The sequence below is a fragment of the Bombina bombina genome, unplaced genomic scaffold (assembly GCF_027579735.1).
Source record: "Bombina bombina isolate aBomBom1 unplaced genomic scaffold, aBomBom1.pri scaffold_1495, whole genome shotgun sequence".
Taxonomy (NCBI): Eukaryota; Metazoa; Chordata; class Amphibia; order Anura; family Bombinatoridae; genus Bombina; species Bombina bombina.
The window spans coordinates 15,893-35,914 of record NW_026512697.1 but is presented as its reverse complement, the minus strand read 5'-3'; the positions used below and the strand labels follow the sequence as shown (position 1 = coordinate 35,914).

The window sequence follows — 20,022 nt, the reverse complement described above, 5'->3', positions numbered from 1 at the left end:
GACACAAGCCTGGTGACAATTATATCAGTCATCTGACATCCACTACACTGCGGTCCTGACAATCATATCTGTGCTGACATGTCCCCAGCCAGACCCACGTGTACATCACATGAGAGCAGAACCTCAGCTCAGTACCAGGGATACGGGGCGCAGGTAGGGTTGCCACTCGTCCCTTAAAATACAGAACACTTATAAGTTACACATGCTGCAGGGTGTGCAGGGAGGAATATGAATAGTACTGTCCAGAAACACAATACATGTTCCTTCCTGCACACCCTGCAGCATGTGTAACTCATAAGTGTCCAGGAAAACACGGTTGAGGTGGCAACCCTAGGTACAGGTTATGTCCCAGGCCAGGAACAATCAAATCAAATATTGTGTAAATCAAGAGAATCACCAGGTAAATGTATTATTAATGCCAAATGCTTTTTCCCTCTGCTGCCCATACCATTGGCATCTCACTGTATCTGTTACGCTAGTGTGTTCACATTCATATATAAAAAGCAAAAAAAGGAGTTCAACATTTAGAGTCAGTTAATCATTTGAAGGCCAAGGGTTAAACTCTGCTAGACATTCTCATCACATGACCCATCTTGTGGCCGGTGGTGTAGTAGTTTGGGAATTTGATGGACCAATTATCTTGCAGGTTAGTGGTGGGTGTGTCTTACACCTGATGAGTTCCCAGTGCTGACTTGTTTGTGAGCTGTGCTGACCTTACCAGACAATGAGCACTTTGCAGGAGCTGTGTGCTGGTCTTCCCCTTGACCCATTGCCCCAAAACAGGGGGCGACTAGAAGGGCTTCCCCATGCACCCAACCGAACCCCACAACTGTCTGCAGAGGAGGAGAAGGTAAGTGTCTGTGACCCATTCACATATTGCAAAATCCCTTATGCACCTTAATCGATGCTGCATGTTCCTAATTAAATATAGTGGTTTGCCAGTTATCAGATACTAAATGTACTGCAATATGCGTCTATATACTGAGTTAAAGGGACATTAAACACTTTGAGATGGTGATATATAATAAAACAACTCTGCAATATACTTTCATTATTTATTTTGTCCTCTTTGCCTGTAATTCCATTTTGAAATTCTGAGCTTTTCAGTTCCTGTTAGAAATGGAAGTGCAGAACACTGTTAAATCCAGCACAACCATTGGCTGCACACTCTAATGACCTATTTATAACTGACCCTAATTGGCCACAGCAGAGAAGGTAACACAAGTTACAAGATGGCAGCTCCCAGTGTTTTATAGACAGTAAAACTTTACACTTATTTTGTCACTTTTTAAACAACTAATGAAACTTTAAAAAATACATCTACATGTTAGTCATGGACTAATCTTTTCTTTGAATGCATCATTCTATCTAGCATGTATTTAGTGTTTAATGTCCCTTTAAGGTCGTGTTTGTCCTCTTTATTGTATTAAAAGAAAGAGGTCCACAGTCATATTACAAATATATACTTCTGCTGGCCAATCATATCACTTTTGTCCCTGATTAATATATATAAATCCTACATTGTGGCTGCAAAGGACAGGCCCACTGGACAACTGCTTCCTACTGGCATCATAAGTTAAGGCCGCATGTATGTGATACCTTAAAGGTTGAAGTTCCAGATAACATAGGGAGGGCACTGAAGTGATATTTCAAAAACAAACCTCTATGATTGGCACCTGGAGCATATGCTGCAGTAGCAGACCGTCTCAACAGAGGGTCCTCATGCATAGTGTAATTCCCCCCCCCCCCCCATAGTAATAATAATTCTATACACTGAGTATGTTCCCACAGTATAATAATGTGAGTGTGTCTGTCCGCTGGTGAGGATGCTGGCCCCGGTGTGAGTGTGTCTGTCCGCTGGTGAGGATGCTGGCCCCGGTGTGAGTGTGTCTGTCCGCTGGTGAGGATGCTGGCCCCGGTGTGAGTGTGTCTGTCCGCTGGTGAGGATGCTGGCCCCGGTGTGAGTGTGTCTGTGCGCTGGTGAGGATGCTGGCCCCGGTGTGAGTGTGTCTGTGCGCTGGTGAGGATGCTGGCCCCGGTGTGAGTGTGTCTGTGCGCTGGTGAGGATGCTGGCCCCGGTGTGAGTGTGTCTGTGCGCTGGTGAGGATGCTGGCCCCGGTGTGAGTGTGTCTGTGCGCTGGTGAGGATGCTGGCCCCGGTGTGAGTGTGTCTGTGCGCTGGTGAGGATGCTGGCCCCGGTGTGAGTGTGTCTGTGCGCTGGTGAGGATGCTGGCCCCGGTGTGAGTGTGTCTGTGCGCTGGTGAGGATGCTGGCCCCGGTGTGAGTGTGTCTGTGCGCTGGTGAGGATGCTGGCCCCGGTGTGAGTGTGTCTGTGCGCTGGTGAGGATGCTGGCCCCGGTGTGAGTGTGTCTGTGCGCTGGTGAGGATGCTGGCCCCGGTGTGAGTGTGTCTGTGCGCTGGTGAGGATGCTGGCCCCGGTGTGAGTGTGTCTGTGCGCTGGTGAGGATGCTGGCCCCGGTGTGAGTGTGTCTGTGCGCTGGTGAGGATGCTGGCCCCGGTGTGAGTGTGTCTGTGCGCTGGTGAGGATGCTGGCCCCGGTGTGAGTGTGTCTGTGCGCTGGTGAGGATGCTGGCCCCGGTGTGAGTGTGTCTGTGCGCTGGTGAGGATGCTGGCCCCGGTGTGAGTGTGTCTGTGCGCTGGTGAGGATGCTGGCCCCGGTGTGAGTGTGTCTGTGCGCTGGTGAGGATGCTGGCCCCGGTGTGAGTGTGTCTGTGCGCTGGTGAGGATGCTGGCCCCGGTGTGAGTGTGTCTGTGCGCTGGTGAGGATGCTGGCCCCGGTGTGAGTGTGTCTGTGCGCTGGTGAGGATGCTGGCCCCGGTGTGAGTGTGTCTGTGCGCTGGTGAGGATGCTGGCCCCGGTGTGAGTGTGTCTGTGCGCTGGTGAGGATGCTGGCCCCGGTGTGAGTGTGTCTGTGCGCTGGTGAGGATGCTGGCCCCGGTGTGAGTGTGTCTGTGCGCTGGTGAGGATGCTGGCCCCGGTGTGAGTGTGTCTGTGCGCTGGTGAGGATGCTGGCCCCGGTGTGAGTGTGTCTGTGCGCTGGTGAGGATGCTGGCCCCGGTGTGAGTGTGTCTGTGCGCTGGTGAGGATGCTGGCCCCGGTGTGAGTGTGTCTGTGCGCTGGTGAGGATGCTGGCCCCGGTGTGAGTGTGTCTGTGCGCTGGTGAGGATGCTGGCCCCGGTGTGAGTGTGTCTGTGCGCTGGTGAGGATGCTGGCCCCGGTGTGAGTGTGTCTGTGCGCTGGTGAGGATGCTGGCCCCGGTGTGAGTGTGTCTGTGCGCTGGTGAGGATGCTGGCCCCGGTGTGAGTGTGTCTGTGCGTATGCTGGCCCCGGTGTGAGTGTCTGTGCGCTGGTGAGTATGCTGGCCCCGGTGTGAGTGTGTCTGTGCGTATGCTGGCCCCGGTGTGAGTGTGTCTGTGCGTATGCTGGCCCCGGTGTGAGTTTGTCTGTGCGTATGCTGGCCCCGGTGTGAGTGTGTCTGTGCGCTGGTGCGTATGCTGGCCCCGGGGGGAGTGTGTCTGTGCGTATGCTGGCCCCGGCGTGAGTGTGTCTGTGCGCTGGTGCGTATGCTGGCCCCGGCGTGAGTGTGTCTGTGCGCTGGTGCGTATGCTGGCCCCGGCGTGAGTGTGTCTGTGCGCTGGTGCGTATGCTGGCCCCGGCGTGAGTGTGTCTGTGCGCTGGTGAGTATGCTGGCCCCGGCGTGAGTGTGTCTGTCCGTATGCTGGCCCCGGCGTGAGTGTGTCTGTCCGTATGCTGGCCCCGGCGTGAGTGTGTCTGTGCGTATGCTGGCCCCGGCGTGAGTGTGTCTGTGCGTATGCTGGCCCCGGCGTGAGTGTGTCTGTGCGCTGGTGCGTATGCTGGCCCCGGTGTGAGTGTGTCTGTGCGCTGGTGCGTATGCTGGCCCCGGTGTGAGTGTGTCTGTGCGCTGGTGCGTATGCTGGCGCGTATATGCTGGCCCGGTGTAATGACAGCTAGCTATACACTGATAATGAGCCCGCTGCACTGTATAATGATGCTGATTTTTCTGTACACTGATAATGAGCAGAGAGAGAATGCTGTGCACTATGTTGCACATTATCTGTCTGCCTGCTGTGCTGCATAGAGAACTTCTTTGATTTAGCCCTGCAACCTGCATTATGACTGTACATATTCTGCACACACCTTTATATAGACTGGCTGCTATGGGCCTTGGGGCCACTGCATCTGCTTTACAAAATGGTAGTTCTGTTCCTGATATGCTGGAATAACTGGCAGCATGCAGTGCAAGTGCCATCATGGTATTCACCTGCTGAGCCCAGGACAAGACGTGTAACCCTTTCTTGACCTCAAATGACTGTTGGGTTCATGTGCACTTTGTACTACAGTATTTTTTTTTACACAAATCACGTGTACATCTGTTGTTGTTCCTATATCTGCGTTTTTGGCTCACTTTAGGGAACAACTTGCTGCATTATGCTGATCTGTTTGTTAAAACATCACTTATTATGGTTTTTGTAATGTCACTGGGCAACTAATTTGTCTTTTGTGCAAACAGTGACTATATATTATATATGTGCCCATAGATACCCAGACCCGCACACAAACATACTCACATAGACACACACATTTTAGTAAGATAGAAAATAAATGTATACAGATATACTGTAGCTCTTGTCAAGCGTGTGTATAGTTACTAACATCTCACTTAACGTTATCCATAGATGTTACTGTACAGACCAAGACAGATGCATGCACAGCTTCTCTTCTAATTGTCTCCTTTATCTCGTCACTATCCATTTGCTGCTAGAAGAGCAATGTTACAGTTATATGCCAAAGTACTGTAGTGCGGCTTCCGCTGGGGTGTGGCCAAGCGTGGTTCTGGGTTTTCCTCAGGGGTGTGGCCACGGGTGGTGCTGGGCTTGTTATTTCTGTTTACACTAACATAGTTGAAACACAAGATTTGATTTCTCTTCTGTATAGTACAGGACCCGTGTGTGTGCGCAGCTGCTTGCTGTGCCTGGCATGGTGATTGAGCCACACTGGGCAGACAATGTTTGGGGTTCTCTGACTCTACAGCTGGGGCCTATCACATCTGCTCCAGCTGCCCTTACACCAGAAAACCACAATGGCTTACCAGTGTTTTCCCACCCCTCAGTGGCGTCCACACTCATAAGGCTCATGTGTAAGAAGCCCCAGTAACTCATTCTGTTGCCACGTGTCTAGTATTTTAGCAAACTGTCCAGTAAAATCTGCATAAACTTACTAGACAAATGTTTTTCTATTTGGTATCGGATAAGTAAGTGCATATAAACATCTACCTGACAAGTGGTCTTTTGTGTCTCCTGCTCCCACTGATAAGTGGCAGTTTGTGGCATACTGGCAGATGAGTTAACAAGTTTTCTTTCTCTCTCCTTCAGTTGGCTCTTGCCAATTCTTTGCGCTATTTTCCTCCTGGGATCCACAAGACGTTGGCATCAGAATTTGCAGCAGAGCTGAGACAGTATGGTCATATTTACATGTACAGATTCTACCCCAAAATCCAGATGAGGTGAGTCCTTATGTTTTACCAGTTTCCAGGCTATGATGGAGACAGCAGGTTGTTATTACAGGGGGTGAAGGGACATTTACACCCCGATTCCCTTTTGTAATCCCCCTCCGGCACTCAACAATAGCAAGTTACTTACACTACATTGGGTGTAAAAGGGGGTTGTAAGGAGAAATCCCCCAACCATGTCCTTCATCCATACCATCCTAGATATGTTGCTTTGTTAGCCAGTGTAAGGGTTGGAACACCTGGAGTGATTAGTGTAAGTAACATTGTTTTGATGCTGGAACGTATAAGGATGATGCATTATTTATTTTCATGTTTTATATTAAAATGCTTCATTGACCTGAGGCACAAGACCCTAAGGAGGAATGTACTTAAAGGGACAGTCTACTACATAATTTGTATTGCTTAAAAATATAGATAATCACTTTTATTACCCATTCCCCAGTTTTGTATAACCAACACGGTTATATTAATTACTTTTTACCATTGTGATTACCCTGTATCTAAGTCTCTGCAGACTGCACCCTTATCTCAGTTCTTTTGACTGACTTGCATTTTAGCCAATCAGTGCTGACTCATAAATAACTCCATGTGAGTGAGTACAATATTATCTATATGGCAGACAGGAAAAACTGTTAATGCACTGAGCTAAGTGGCAGCCTCCAAGGGTTTTGAAATTAGCATATGAGCTTTTCTAGGTTTAGCTTTCAACTAAAAATACCAGAACAACAAAGCAAATTTGATGATAAAAGTAAATTGGAAAGTTGTTTAAAATAACATGCCCTATCTAGTCAAAATTAAACTTTTATGATTCAGACTGTCCCTTTTTTATATGTTGTTGTACAGTAAGTTAAACAGAGTTCTTAAAGGGACATTTCAGTCAAAATTTAAATGCACATAGATAAATTACAACTTTGAAAAGAAAACAATTTACAATATACACGTATTGGCAAAAATGCTTCCATGAAAAGTTATTACCTGCTGCCACCGCAATGTGGTGCAAGACAACCCGGCTTCTGCTAACGCTGCCATGTGTTGCTAAACACCTGCTGCCGCTATGTGCCACAAAACACACCTGCTGCCGTCGCAGTCATAAAATGGCGCAAGACACAGCATATAAACAGCACAAAGTATAGTCATTGTCTCGTTAGTGGTCATGGAAAAAGATTTACCCCATCGAAGTAAAAACAGCCATTGTTGTACAAAGCCATTTCTCTGGTGGGCTTTGCTCGCTCTGTCAAGCTGTGGGATTTTCCCATATAAACTACTATGTAGGTTCTTGTTTTGCGCAAGTCCCTGTAGTGCAACAGATGATCATTTATTCTCACTACATTTCCGTGAACAGATATTAACGAGTGTGCCCCTGAACTCCAGAACATAAATGTCAGATGTAAATGCTTATAAAACATTTTCCCTCAGCTTTTTAACGATGTGTAGGGTAAAAATGACTTTAATTTTACCTTTTTGTTATGCCTGAAATATCTGCTTTTAACCCCCAAACGCCTAGGGCATATCCTATCACAGAGTACCCGTGCAAGACCATACAGGCAGGAGCCATAATGCATATGATCATGAATAATCTGGATTCTGCAGTTGCTCAGGTATAACCCTAATGTTCCTGGCTTATTCTTTGTACAAACCTCTTACTGAAAAAAATGATATTCACTCCCCCTAGCCGTGTCACTTGACATTCATTTGTTATACTTTTTTTTTTTTTTTTTTTTTTACTTCACAACATTCCGCACTAAAGCAACTTCACTTATAGTGCTCATAAGATATGTTTAATGTGAAACTCTGTTGCCCCTGGTCTCCCAGTAAGGCGGCAGATTGCATTTTAAGTCTTCACCCTGAGAAGATCAGTTGTGTAACCCACCCCCTGGTTAACCATCTCACCACACAAGGGAAGTGGCCAATAATACGGGGACTGCTGATATTAAATACAGCACATGTTCTCTTACTTCACCTATATCCTCTTACCACTTAATTGTAGTGTTTTTTTTTTTTTTTGTTTTTTTTCTTCTCTGTGCTCCTTTTCTAGTTTCCCCAAGAACTGGTAACTTATGGAGGAAATGGGCAGGTCTTCAGTAATTGGGCCCAGGTAGGTACTGTATTTGGTAATACTCCAGATTATCAAGTGATTATGGACCATGTTGAGATACCCTGTGCATTGATATCTCTTGGCTTGACACAGATGTTCACTGGTATGGTGTTCCTGGTGACTGCTGTATGTAGATTCAGAAGAGGGAAGTGATATTGCAGCATAGTTACCACTGCAATGCTCCCTCTGACTGGCTCCAAAAGGAAAACTATTGTTTGTGCCAGTCTTAGTAATACCCTCAATAGCAAATTCTTGTTTCTCCTTTTGCTTGGTAATGTTAGTTATGGATTTTTCTGTATGTACAAAGTTACATGTCTGATGGCCTCTCATACTCCTAAACAGGAGATAATTATATGCCACTCCTTGGTGCCACCATAATATGTATAACCTTATTTATTTTTTATCTGTGTGTATGCAGTTCTGGCTGGTCATGCAATACTTATCTGAGATGACAGAAGAGCAGACATTGATAATGTATAGTGGGCATCCACTGGGCCTCTTCCCCAGCCATCCACGAGCACCTCGGGTTGTGATCACCAATGGGATGGTGAGAGCTTTTTCCCATCTTAGCCATAGAAAAATTCTAAATCTGTGTCTGTCCATGTCACTCCAGGATTTCTGATGCCATCTATTGTCTGTGCATTCTGTTCTCAGGTTATTCCAAACTACTCGTCCAGGAATGATTATGAGAAGATGTTTGCGATGGGTGTAACCATGTGAGATTCAGATTTCTCTCTCCCATTTATAGTAGCTGTTGCTAAGACTGATTGTTTTTTATTTTATATAACTTCAAATGATTATATTTATGTATAATGTAATTTAGTATTTCTACACTGTGCAGGTTGCTGCATGAAGCTTCTTACAATTAAAACATATCTACAACTAGGGCTTTTTTTTTTTTTGTGGGGGTATTCAGTGGTACACAGTACCACCGCCTCTGCCATCTCATAACAGGAATTGTTTGTCATGTAAATACTCTAGTTAGCATGAGGGGGGCTGAAAAATATATCAAGTATTGTAAATAACGTTGTCCCTTTTTGCTTTTCTCAAAATTATTGATCACAATAATTACCACCACCACCAATTTCTCTTTAAGAAGGGAAAAAAAAAACACAAGCAGTGTCTTACAACTGTTAACTAACCAGAAGCTGCCATTGTCTGACACTGGTGATATCCTGCAGCATATAACTAGCTAGTGAAAATGTTACTAGTTCTGACATAATCAGCGGGGGGGGGGGGGGGCAATAAGTATAAATAGCACTGGGGGATATTAATGGGCACTTTATAGAAAGCGGTTTTAAAGGCTGAAGTTTAATGTCATGAATTCACATGAACCTGTAAAGTATGAGAGGTGATACTGAATTGTACAGCATTACAAGAACCTTTCTGTAAACAGGTCTAGCTGGGCACACCATAAAGTGGTACTATAGGAGAACTCTGTCCTTTTTTAAAAAAAATTGTGGTAATAAATTCCTGTGCTTAAATATTGGCCTCTACAATTGAGCAAAATCTGGCTTCTAGTTTTTGGACCTAAAGACACGCCTGCATAACGATATCAGACCGGTCCAGCAGACAAGATGCCACCAATTCTGTTGTCCCTGAGTGCTGTGTAGTCACTGGTTAAAAAAGGGAACCTTGTATGATTGCTTAGGTCATCAGTTTATAGTTCTTAATCCTGCATTATTTAAAGGGACAGTCTACTCCAGAATTTATATTGTATAAAAAGATAGCTAATCTCTTTATTACTCATGCCCCAGTTTTATATTACCAACAGTTATATCAATATAATTTTTACCTCTGATTACCCTGTATATAAGCCTCTGCAGACTTGCATTTTAGCCAATCAGTGCTGAATCCTAAATAACTCCACGGAGTGAGCACAATGTTGTCTATGACACACATGAACTAGTACTGTCAAAATGCAGTGAGATAAGAGGCAGTTCAACGGCTTGGAAATTAGCATATGAGCCTACCTACATTTAGCTTTCCACAAAGGATACCAAGAGAGCAAAGCAAATTTGATGATAAAAGTAAATTGGAAAGTTGTTTAAAATTTTATATGCCCTATTGGAATCATGAAAGTTTAATTTTGACTAGACTGTCCCTTTAACCCTCCCTTGTTTACTCATTTACACTAAATAAGCCCAGAACCGCTACAGCTGGCAGAAGGTTTTTAATACATGTTAACCAGCAGGACTTGTGCCCTGGTTTAATATTCTGTACAATGACAGAACACAGTGATTTTCCTGTCACAAGCTCTTTATGATTCTTTGCCAGATATGGACAGATGACAGCAGGAAGTTACTGTTACATTGGACCACAGGGCATAGTGCACGGCACAGTGGTGAGTGGCAGCCATTACTATTCAGTCATGTGTACAATAGCTTTCAACTGTCATAGGCTGGGCAGAGTTGGTGAGGCTGTACGTGTTAAAGGGACATAATACCTATATGATGCAGCATAACTAAAAAGCTGACAAATTATCACCTTAACATTTCATCAGCTCACATTAGTTAGATCTCTGAGCAGTTATCCTTCAGCTGCTGTTAACCGCATGTTGGAGGGGGAACAATCAGCTTCATCAGTGCAAAAGTCACACTTACTGTATTCTAATGAGATTTCACCGAAATCCTGTAAGATTTCATAGTAAACGTCTGTAAACTGTGCAAGGAAATAACATGACTGCTGCACATGTAAGCTCATTTGCAAGTCCCAGGACCAGCATCCTGATTGGCTGGCTGCATAAAGTATTTTACAATGGGATTCAATTGAGGACATTTTTAAGTAAAATGTCTTTGTTTTTTACATTGAGGTGTTCAGGTGATATTTTCTAGTCAGCTTTTTACAGATATGCCACATCACTTCCATGTGCTTCATCATTTGGGTATCCTATCCTTTTTAACAGCAGTTCTCGGCAACAGATTAAGTACATAGCAGGAAGCCCCTCTATATCACTGAAAAATATTTTACTTCTGTTCTTCAGCTGACTGTGCTGAATGCTGGACGTCGATACCTGGGCTTAGATGATCTTTCTGGAAAGGTGTTTGTAACCTCTGGATTAGGGGGCATGAGTGGGGCCCAGGCAAAAGCTGCAGTAATAGTGGGCTGTGTGGGAGTCATTGCAGAGGTAAGTACCTGAGAAGTCCAAATAATGTCATCCTGTTAAGTTTGTATCCACTGCCAAAATTCTAAATCTTGTTGCATTTGGGAGAATATTCAGGTTACACCGTGTCTTGCCCTCAGGTTAAACCTGTCACAAACAAAAGCTACAGTAAGAACTACCATAATGGTGATGATCTGGAGACGGCTGTAGCTGTTCGGTATCTTGCGCTGTCCAAGCCTGACACGAGCCATATTATTCCTTGTATTTCAGCAGGGCCCCGCTCCCTGAATACACATGTATTAGCAAGAATTTGGCTAGCATGTGGAAAATATCTAGATGTGCTCCATACACCAGCAATTTAAACGGTGTGTCTGCTCAGAGAGCCCAGCAGTATCTTGTATCATGTAAACTAAATCATCACTGATGCAGTTCAAGGTAACGCTGGCTCTCTGAGCAGACACGATAGAGCACAGAGCATATATAGGTATCTTTGCACCGTGCAAAGTAAAAATTCTCATAGCTTTTACTATAGGTATAAATGCTAATACATGCACATTTCATCTTTAAATAGTATTTTTGCATGAGACAAACTTTATGTGCAAGTTCATTATTAAAGGGACATTATACACTAGATTTTTCTTTGAATAAATGTCTTGTAGTTGATCCATTTGTATAGTCCTATAGTTTGTGGGGGGAGGGGGGATTAAATGTTTAGTTTTGCTTATTTTTAAATAACATTGCTCTGATTTTCAGACTCATAACCAAGCCCCAAAGTTTTAGGAGAATACTGATGTATACCTACTCCAGCTTGCTCCTGTTTGTATAAAGAGTCTTTTGCAGGGAAGGGGGGGAGTGTCTGTTATTTCCCACTTACAGTGGGTGTTCCAGCTTCCTTTTTAACAAAGCTAAACTGGGAGCTTTTAAGTAAGGGTGGTGTTTTTTTTTAATGGTTCTATACTGGATTTTTAGTTCAGTATCTGATGTATCTGGTGTATACTGTCCCTTTGATGTTTTTTGGTAGCAGCTAGTAAACCATTATAACATACTATAGATTCATTTTATAATTACTGAGCCTATACTTTAATGATCATTCATACTAGTTTAAACAAAATGGCTCACCTGACACCCTGGTGTAACCTCTGGCTAAGGGTCTTTTTCGTCCCATAGGTTGATGAAGCCGCCTTACTAAAGCGTCACAAGCAGGGCTGGTTGATGGAAGTCACAAGCTCTTTGGATGACTGCGTCCAGCGGATCAGGTGCGGCAAATCTCGGGGCTTCCTCACAACTGTCTGGGAAATAGGTTTTATTGGATCAGCTAAATCAAGCACAATCTGTTACTGCAACAGGCTTGTCCAACCTAAGGCTTAGGGCCACAATGACATTTTATCTGACCCCACTTCCCAACCAACCTGATCTGCACAGTGCTCTTATTAGTTATTTCCAGCCTTGTCTGTGTGGATCCAGGGTAAATCCAGAGCAACTAGCACAAAGCTACATGCACAGTTTGATTTATATAAAACTATGCAAGTTTATTTGATAAAGAGATATTAAAATGCCAGTTGTGGCCCCCTTATTTAAAATAAGACCCCTGCTGAGTGCGCATAATTCCTGGTCTTATTTTCTGCAGCTACAGAGAGTTAATTCTGCAAATTCTAGACCGACTTTTGTCTGGCTAAATCTAAACTAGTGGAATCATGCCCCCCCCACAAGGGAGGTGACCGCTATTTCACATGGCAAAATAAACCTAAAGAAACAGTCTGTAAGCAGCAGGTATAATAGATTAAAGGTAGAACATGTTACAGTAAAATGTCTCTTAAAACAAGTGATCTGTTTTGCAGGAAGGCCAGGAAGGATAAAGCCACGCTGAGCTTGGGATATCACGGAAATGTTGTGGACCTTTGGTAGGTTTGATGGTAACTGGATAGTCACAGCACACACTTGTTAGGGTTAACACTGGCTAATTATGCAGCATAGCTCATAAACTAAACCTGCTAGAAATGATTGTTCCCATTTTATCCAGACCAGGGTGAGAGGCGCCACACGGGCCCTGTGATTATTAGCTAAGTATGTTGTGGGCGCCCTCATACTGTTATATTAGGCTGATTCTTTTTAAAGTGCACGTTAAATGCTGTAAAGAGATCGCTGAATTTAGAGTAGTCTTAGAGATCTGACGTATCAAAATGTAAACTGTGCAAGTCCGATACTAATAAACACAGAATGAGCTGATGCTGTGTGTCTATACCAGCAGTAATCACTGTGCTGCATTCAAGTACAGATCTGGTTATGGGTCATGTGCGTGAGGGTCCCTCGCAGTCCCTATACACTCCCCTGTGGTTATGAAGATGCAACTCAGTCACCTATTGTACCCTTGTTGGTGCCGCTTATAACCTACTACACTCTATTCAGATCAGAACATGAAATCCCAGTAGTGACTTCACTGAAATGTACACATGAGCAAGTGATTTGTGACACCCTCCAGCTATATCATGGGCAAACTAGCGAGCCGTTTTATATCTAAATTAGTTTGACCCTGAACTTAAAGGGACGTTATGTGTATGAAGAGTTTAACAGCATGTGTTAATTTTATTATGAAACCTTTTAAGCTTTTGCAATTTCAGAACAGTCCAGTGACGCACCCCTTGAGTATATTTATTGGGTCTCCTTCATTGTGGTTAGAGGCCTGATCTAAACGAGCTTGTTCGAACCTATTAGTGCATAGCACGTAACAAGGTCGGGTAAACTGCAGCATATTTAAGTAAGCAGGAGGTACAATTTTGCACGTCATGGTGTTTTTACTGAGATTATACATTATCCATGGGTTTAATTATGAGTAAGATGTAGTTAACTAAGGGCTCTAAGCCAAGGGCTGAAAAAATTGTACAGATTGTTGGATGACCAGGTCTGCTCTTTTGCAGGGAGAGGCTTGTGCAGGAGTATGAGACCACAGGAGAACTGCTTGTGGACCTGGGCTCAGACCAGACTTCGTGCCACAACCCATTCAGTGGGGGATACTACCCTGTACAGCTGCCGTTTATGGAGGCAAATCGGCTGCTGTGCACTGACCCGTCATCATTCCGCCAGCTTGTACATGAGAGGTGAGGGAGGTGGGATGGGACGTTATTCCTAATGTCACCTCTTATGTCCCAGTATCCCAGGTGGCTCTGAGCTGACTAGTCAACTTGTGACCAAAGCTGATTTTTTTTTCTTTTTCTTTTTTTTCCCATTTGGTTAAACTGCAGGGCCTGTTTGTGCCATGATGCCTGTTGTTGGGTATCCCTGGGCATATTTATGTCCATTATGAAATACCTGTATCTAAAAGTGTTAATTTCCAAATAATGTTGAGAGAGAACTAAAACCAATTGTAGTTAAATATTGGATATGTCATCTATTTTATTATTTATTAAAAGGACACTGAACCCAAATTTTTTATTTTGTGATTCAGATAGAGCATAACATTTTAAGCAACTTTCTAATTTACTCCTATTATCAAATTTTCTTCATTCTCTTGGTATCTTTATTTGAAATGCAAGAATGTAAGTTTAGATGCCAGCCCATTTTTGTTGAACATCCTGTGTTGTTCTTGCTGATAAATTCATCCACCAATAAAAAAAGTGCTGTCCAGAGTCTGAACCAAAAAAATCTTAGATGTCTTCTTTTAAAAATAAAGATAGCAAGAGAACGAAGAAAAAATGATAATAGGAGTAAATTAGAAAGTTGCTTAAAATTGCATGCTCTATCTGAATCATGAAAGAAAAAATCTGGGTTCAGTGTTCCTTTTTAATTTCACTTTTCCCTCTCACATGAAATTTTACTTTCAGGATAACTGGTAACATTAAGCAATGTACAGTCAGCTCCCCAGCAGAGTGTGGTTTTATTCACTTCTGACATAGATTAAAGTAATATGGCAGCAGTGACCCATCAAGGCATATCCCTGTATGTCTGTAAACCAATGTACACCCAAAGCAAGATCTACACGTACCTTGTTAGGGTGGCTTCCTTTTTGGTTTGTGTTAATATTTAAATGTTGCTTTCCCCCCTCTTCTGACAGTTTAAGAAGACAAATATCCGCCATCAACAAGCTGTCAGAAAAGGGCATGTTTTTCTGGGATTATGGGAATGCTTTCCTGCTTGAAGCACAGAGAGCGGGTGAGTACTTCGTGTCAGGATGGTCTGGGGAGCTCGGCATGTTGCAGGTTTCCTGATCTGAAGTGGGAGTTGACATTTTGTTCTTACAAGAAGCTCAACTCTTTCTAGTCTGTAGTGATGGGAATAAAATAGTAGTGATGGGGTCTTGTAACATTATGTCAAATTCAACATTGATTTAAATGCGCAGTGAAATCAAAATGTAAACTTTCATGATTCAGATGGAGCATGCAATGTTAAACAACTTTCCAAAACGTCTATTAATGGGAGCTAGCTGCTGATTGGTGGCTACACCTATGTCTCTTGTTGTCATTGGCTCACTGGATGTGACGGCTAGCTCCCAGTAGTGCATTGCTGCTCCTTTTTAAAAAAAAAAAAAAAAAAGACTACAAAGAGTGAAGCTCATTTTGATAAGACGTAAATGTGAGAGTTGTTTAAAATTGGATGATCTATCTGAATCTTAAATGCAGAAGGGGGAAAAAATCTTTTGTGTCCCTTTTTTAATAACTTTTTCTACGTAAACTGTAATTTTCTAGCACAAGACACTAGCTATAAAGCTAGTGCAAGTTGTTTTAACCTCAGCTGTTTATAACTAACATACAAATCACTAATCTGAGATTCCTCTGTTCCCCAGGAGCTGATGTGGAGAAGCCTGGGGGGAGCGGAATATTAGAGTTTCGATATCCATCCTACGTGCAGCATATTATGGGGTGAGACACGGAGAGTGGGAATCTTATGGAATAATGGTGGCCTCATTCAGCTCTGAGGATGGGCTATATAGTTTTATATAATGTAACTTTTATACTGCAGGCAGAGTTATAGCAGTTTGGCATACACAGTACTTACTGTAGGGACAAATGTACCTAATGCATTAAGGGCTAGGTTATTAGTGGTATCGCAAGCGCTAAGGGGTATTTCTTGGCTCTTTGTGCATGTCGGAAGTAGCTTGCATATTTACTTTCAACTTTAAATGTGTTTGCTTGAGCGCAATCGAAATTAACATGCTTTGGGTAAGCACAAGTTTAGAGCTCTGGTAAACTGCTACGTGAAACAAAGAAGTTGCACAAAACACATCAAAAACCCTTTAATTACATTAAAAAGTTATAAGGGCTCAAAGATATGAGGTATCAGGTGTTAGAAAAAAAAGTCTGCAAAGTGCTTTAACATAGAGATGCATATTTAGACATGTATTTGTTTTACTGTATATCTACTGTACATATTTCACTCCACTTGCAGGAAAATGTGTTTTTTTTTTTTTTTTATAAATACATAATTTATATATGTGTGTGTGTATATACCTATGCCTATATATAGGTACAGAACTGTATTTTACATGAACAGTATAAGATTATATCATCATAAAAAGTACTTTTTCTATGTGAAGAACATAGCGATTTTAACGCAGTCGGTTGCACACATGAAAACTTAGTAATCTTAAGGCGCATTATTGAAATGTTGCATATAAAAAAAAATACTGTCAAATATCTTAAATCCATTGAGCCTCTATTTTTTACAGCATGTTTAATACAGATTATGTTTTCTATTTAATATTTAGTATTACTAAGTTTTTATCAAATATATTGCAATCTCAAGCACATCCTAGTTAGACTCCTCTCTTACCAGGGACATCTTCTCTCTTGGTTTTGGCCCTTTCCGATGGGTGTGCACTTCTGGGGATCCCTCTGATCTGGCCATTACAGATCAGATTGCAGCATCGACTCTTGAGGATATTGTTGCACAAGGAGGTATGGAAGGATGTGACCTGGCATAGTCGGGTACCTGAGAAATGTGAGGGAAAATAGCATTTTATATGCAGCTAATGTACTGTTAATGAGCTTTCCCAGTAAGTATCTGCGTTTCTATATTATCTGTATATAGATGTGTACTAATTCTGTGTTTCTATATGATCTGTATATAGATATGCACTAATTCTGTGCATCTATATGATCTGTACATAGATGTGTACTACTTATGTGATGTCTAAAGGGATATAAGTGCAAAAAAAATCTGCGTTACAGCATGTTATTGCATATAACAATGTGCTTAACCCCTGCAAAGCTCTAGACAAAAATGCACTACTGAGAGCTAGCTGAGTGCACATATAGTGTGCTAACGAAAAGAGCCTACCTCTGTATGCTTTTCAAGAAAAGGTGCCACAAGAACAAAAACAGTACAGCAGTTTAGGAGGATCAGATTATCTATACAAACAGTACAGTGGGTTAGGAGGATCAGTTTATCTATACAAACAGTACAGCGGTTTGAGGATCAGATTATCTATACAAACAGTACAGCGGGTTAGGAGGATCAGTTTATCTATACAAACAGTACAGCGGGTTAGGAGGATCAGATTATCTATATAAACAGTACAGCGGGTTAGGAGGATCAGTTTATCTATACAAACAGTACAGCGGGTTAGGAGGATCAGTTTATCTATACAAACAGTACAGCGGGTTAGGAGGATCAGTTTATCTATACAAACAGTACAGCGGGTTAGGAGGATCAGTTTATCTATACAAACAGTACAGCGGGTTAGGAGGATCAGTTTATCTATACAAACAGTACAGCGGGTTAGGAGGATCAGTTTATCTATACAAACAGTACAGCGGGTTAGGAGGATCAGTTTATCTATACAAACAGTACAGCGGGTTAGGAGGATCAGATTATCTATACAAACAGTACAGCGGGTTAGGAGGATCAGATTATCTATACAAACAGTACAGCGGGTTAGGAGGATCAGATTATCTATACAAACAGTACAGCGGGTTAGGAGGATCAGATTATCTATACAAACAGTACAGCGGGTTAGGAGGATCCGTTTATCTATACAAACAGTACAGCGGGTTAGGAGGATCAGTTTATCTATACAAACAGTACAGCGGTTTGAGGATCAGATTATCTATACAAAGAGTACAGCGGGTTAGGAGGATCACGCTGAGTTTCAAACTATTTCCTCCTCTCATGAGCTGGTTATACAGATGTGAGACTATGCTTCTGTATAAGAGCTCATGCCTATACAGTGACCATTGCTCTATTATTCAGCTGCTTTTCTCTCTCTCTTCTCCGCAGTCAGTGACGCAGTACAGAAGCAATGCAATGACAACATTCACTGGATCCGGGAAGCCGGAAAGCACAAATTGGTAAACAAGCCGGTGGCAAGATCCAACGTAACTTTATTTGCAAATCACTTTAGCAGCGACGTGATAATAAAGCCTCATATTTACACACAAGACATAAAGCCAGTGAATTGTTCGTCTGACTTAAAGAAGCTTCAGTGTGTACAGCAGAGTCCACAAAACAAAGTAAACTATATGATGCTTATTTCTGACAGGTGGTTGGCTCACAGGCTAGGATTCTGTATTCAGACCAGAAAGGGAGAGTGTCCATTGCTATCGCTATTAACAAGGCTGTGGCTGTAGGACAGGTCAAGGTGAGGATTGCTGTATTTACATATTACTATTTTATATCTCTGTCTCTCACTTAGCGCTTTTTTTTTATTTTTTTATTTCTATCTCACTCTCTTTACTCAATACAAAGATAGGTTCCAGCAAACCCCACAACTAATGTGTTTGTGAGGAAATTATGTAGTGGCATAATGCCAAACCAAAGTGGATTTATCTTTCTCTAGGCCAGAGCTTTCCAAACTTTTTATGTTGGTGACACACTTTTTAGACCTACATCATTTCGCGACACAGTAATTCAGTTGCACTAGCAAACAGGAGGTTAAACTAACTTGTTTTAAGAGATACAGACACATACATGAATTATATAATAATAAAATGTATTTACAAGTAACAGTATGTATGTGCAAGAATTAAAAAAAAGTTTAATAACATCAATAGCTACTTACTATTTTAATGGGTTGATGGGATGAACACAATTTCTGAATATTTGGTGTAATATTAGGTAAAGACACTCGCATATCATCATCAAGCATTTCTTAAGCTTCCATTTCCTATCCATATATCAAGAGCAGGAGCAGCAATGCACTACTGGGAGCTAGTTGCACAAAAACCCCACTGACTTCAGCTCAGCATTTAAGCTGTAGCCCTCAGAGCTCGGTGAGTCCGACTGACTACTGCCCGCGCTGCAAACATACTGCTCTCCCACTCCCTGACTACACATGCAGTCACGAGCCAATTAAGGAGACTACACATGCAGTCAGGAGCCAATGTGCCACCAATGGGAATAGTTTCAGTTTCCACTGAGCTGAGCCAATAGGTTAAGATGATCTGTGTCCCCCTTGGTATCAATCACGTGTCAACCATGTGATATGCGTAGCAGGTAGGCGGAAAGTCAGAAACCAAAAAAAAAAAAAATTTAAAAAAATTTGTGCTGAAGCAGGGACACACCTACACACAGCAGCCGACACACTAGTGTGTCCCGACACACAGTTTGGAAAGCACTGCTCTAGGCATTAGAGGGCAGTAGGTTTTACTGAAACAACAAATCTAAACAGTGTTTGCTACAGATCAGTTTTACATTGTGAAATTGAAGTAATCCTAGGGAGGATGTTGTACACAATTTGTGGTTGTTGTCTTTTGTAGGCCCCTGTTGTGATTAGTCGTGATCATCATGACGTGAGTGGGACTGACAGCCCCTTCAGGGAAACCTCCAACATCTATGATGGATCTGCCTTCTGTGCCGGTGAGCTTTGTCTGCCCTTGTACGTCTGGCACAAACCTCTGCATCCAATGTCTGGAGATTGTAATTCAGATTAGGCAAAATATGTGATCTGACACTTGACTTTATTGTAAAGCTGACATGGGTTTGAACTCCTCATTCAGTATGTCCAAAATGATTCCCCTGAACTAATAAAGGATTCCTAGCGACATAGGTGGATGCATAGCACACCTCACTCTTGGGGTTTGGTAAACAATTTATTAGCCCAGATCTCCTTTGCTTCAAAATGAAATAGTTTTGTGTTTTGTAAAACTTCTTCTTTTAACTGAAACAATCACAGAACTATATAAAAAAATTCTCAAATCTTTGGTGCTTTGTAATTTAGCAGATTTAGTATTTCTTACAGACCTATACTTCTCCTTGTGCTGCCCGGAGAGAGTTTTAGTGTAAATTACTGGATCTGGCTTTAGAGAGGGTCACAAGGGCTGATGGTGGTGCATTTCTTTACCT

At 42.6% G+C, this 20,022-nt stretch overlaps 1 protein-coding gene across 1 annotated transcript in view; it reads left to right on the top strand.

Moving 5' to 3' along the window:
• Positions 1-683: 683 nt before the first annotated feature.
• The window catches only part of LOC128644500 (urocanate hydratase-like), a 32,463-nt gene continuing 13,124 nt past the window's right edge, over positions 684-20,022 (top strand). Inside the window, exons 1-17 of the mRNA XM_053697082.1 lie at positions 684-850; positions 5,415-5,545; positions 7,056-7,149; positions 7,587-7,646; positions 8,065-8,193; positions 8,301-8,362; positions 9,924-9,990; positions 10,630-10,773; positions 11,917-12,005; positions 12,588-12,650; positions 13,665-13,844; positions 14,798-14,895; positions 15,527-15,602; positions 16,516-16,637; positions 17,959-18,029; positions 18,221-18,319; positions 19,437-19,536. Of these exons, the coding sequence (XP_053553057.1) occupies positions 725-850; positions 5,415-5,545; positions 7,056-7,149; positions 7,587-7,646; positions 8,065-8,193; positions 8,301-8,362; positions 9,924-9,990; positions 10,630-10,773; positions 11,917-12,005; positions 12,588-12,650; positions 13,665-13,844; positions 14,798-14,895; positions 15,527-15,602; positions 16,516-16,637; positions 17,959-18,029; positions 18,221-18,319; positions 19,437-19,536 (1,711 nt within the window). The 5' untranslated portion in view covers positions 684-724. The remainder of the gene's footprint in view (positions 851-5,414; positions 5,546-7,055; positions 7,150-7,586; positions 7,647-8,064; positions 8,194-8,300; positions 8,363-9,923; positions 9,991-10,629; positions 10,774-11,916; positions 12,006-12,587; positions 12,651-13,664; positions 13,845-14,797; positions 14,896-15,526; positions 15,603-16,515; positions 16,638-17,958; positions 18,030-18,220; positions 18,320-19,436; positions 19,537-20,022) is intronic.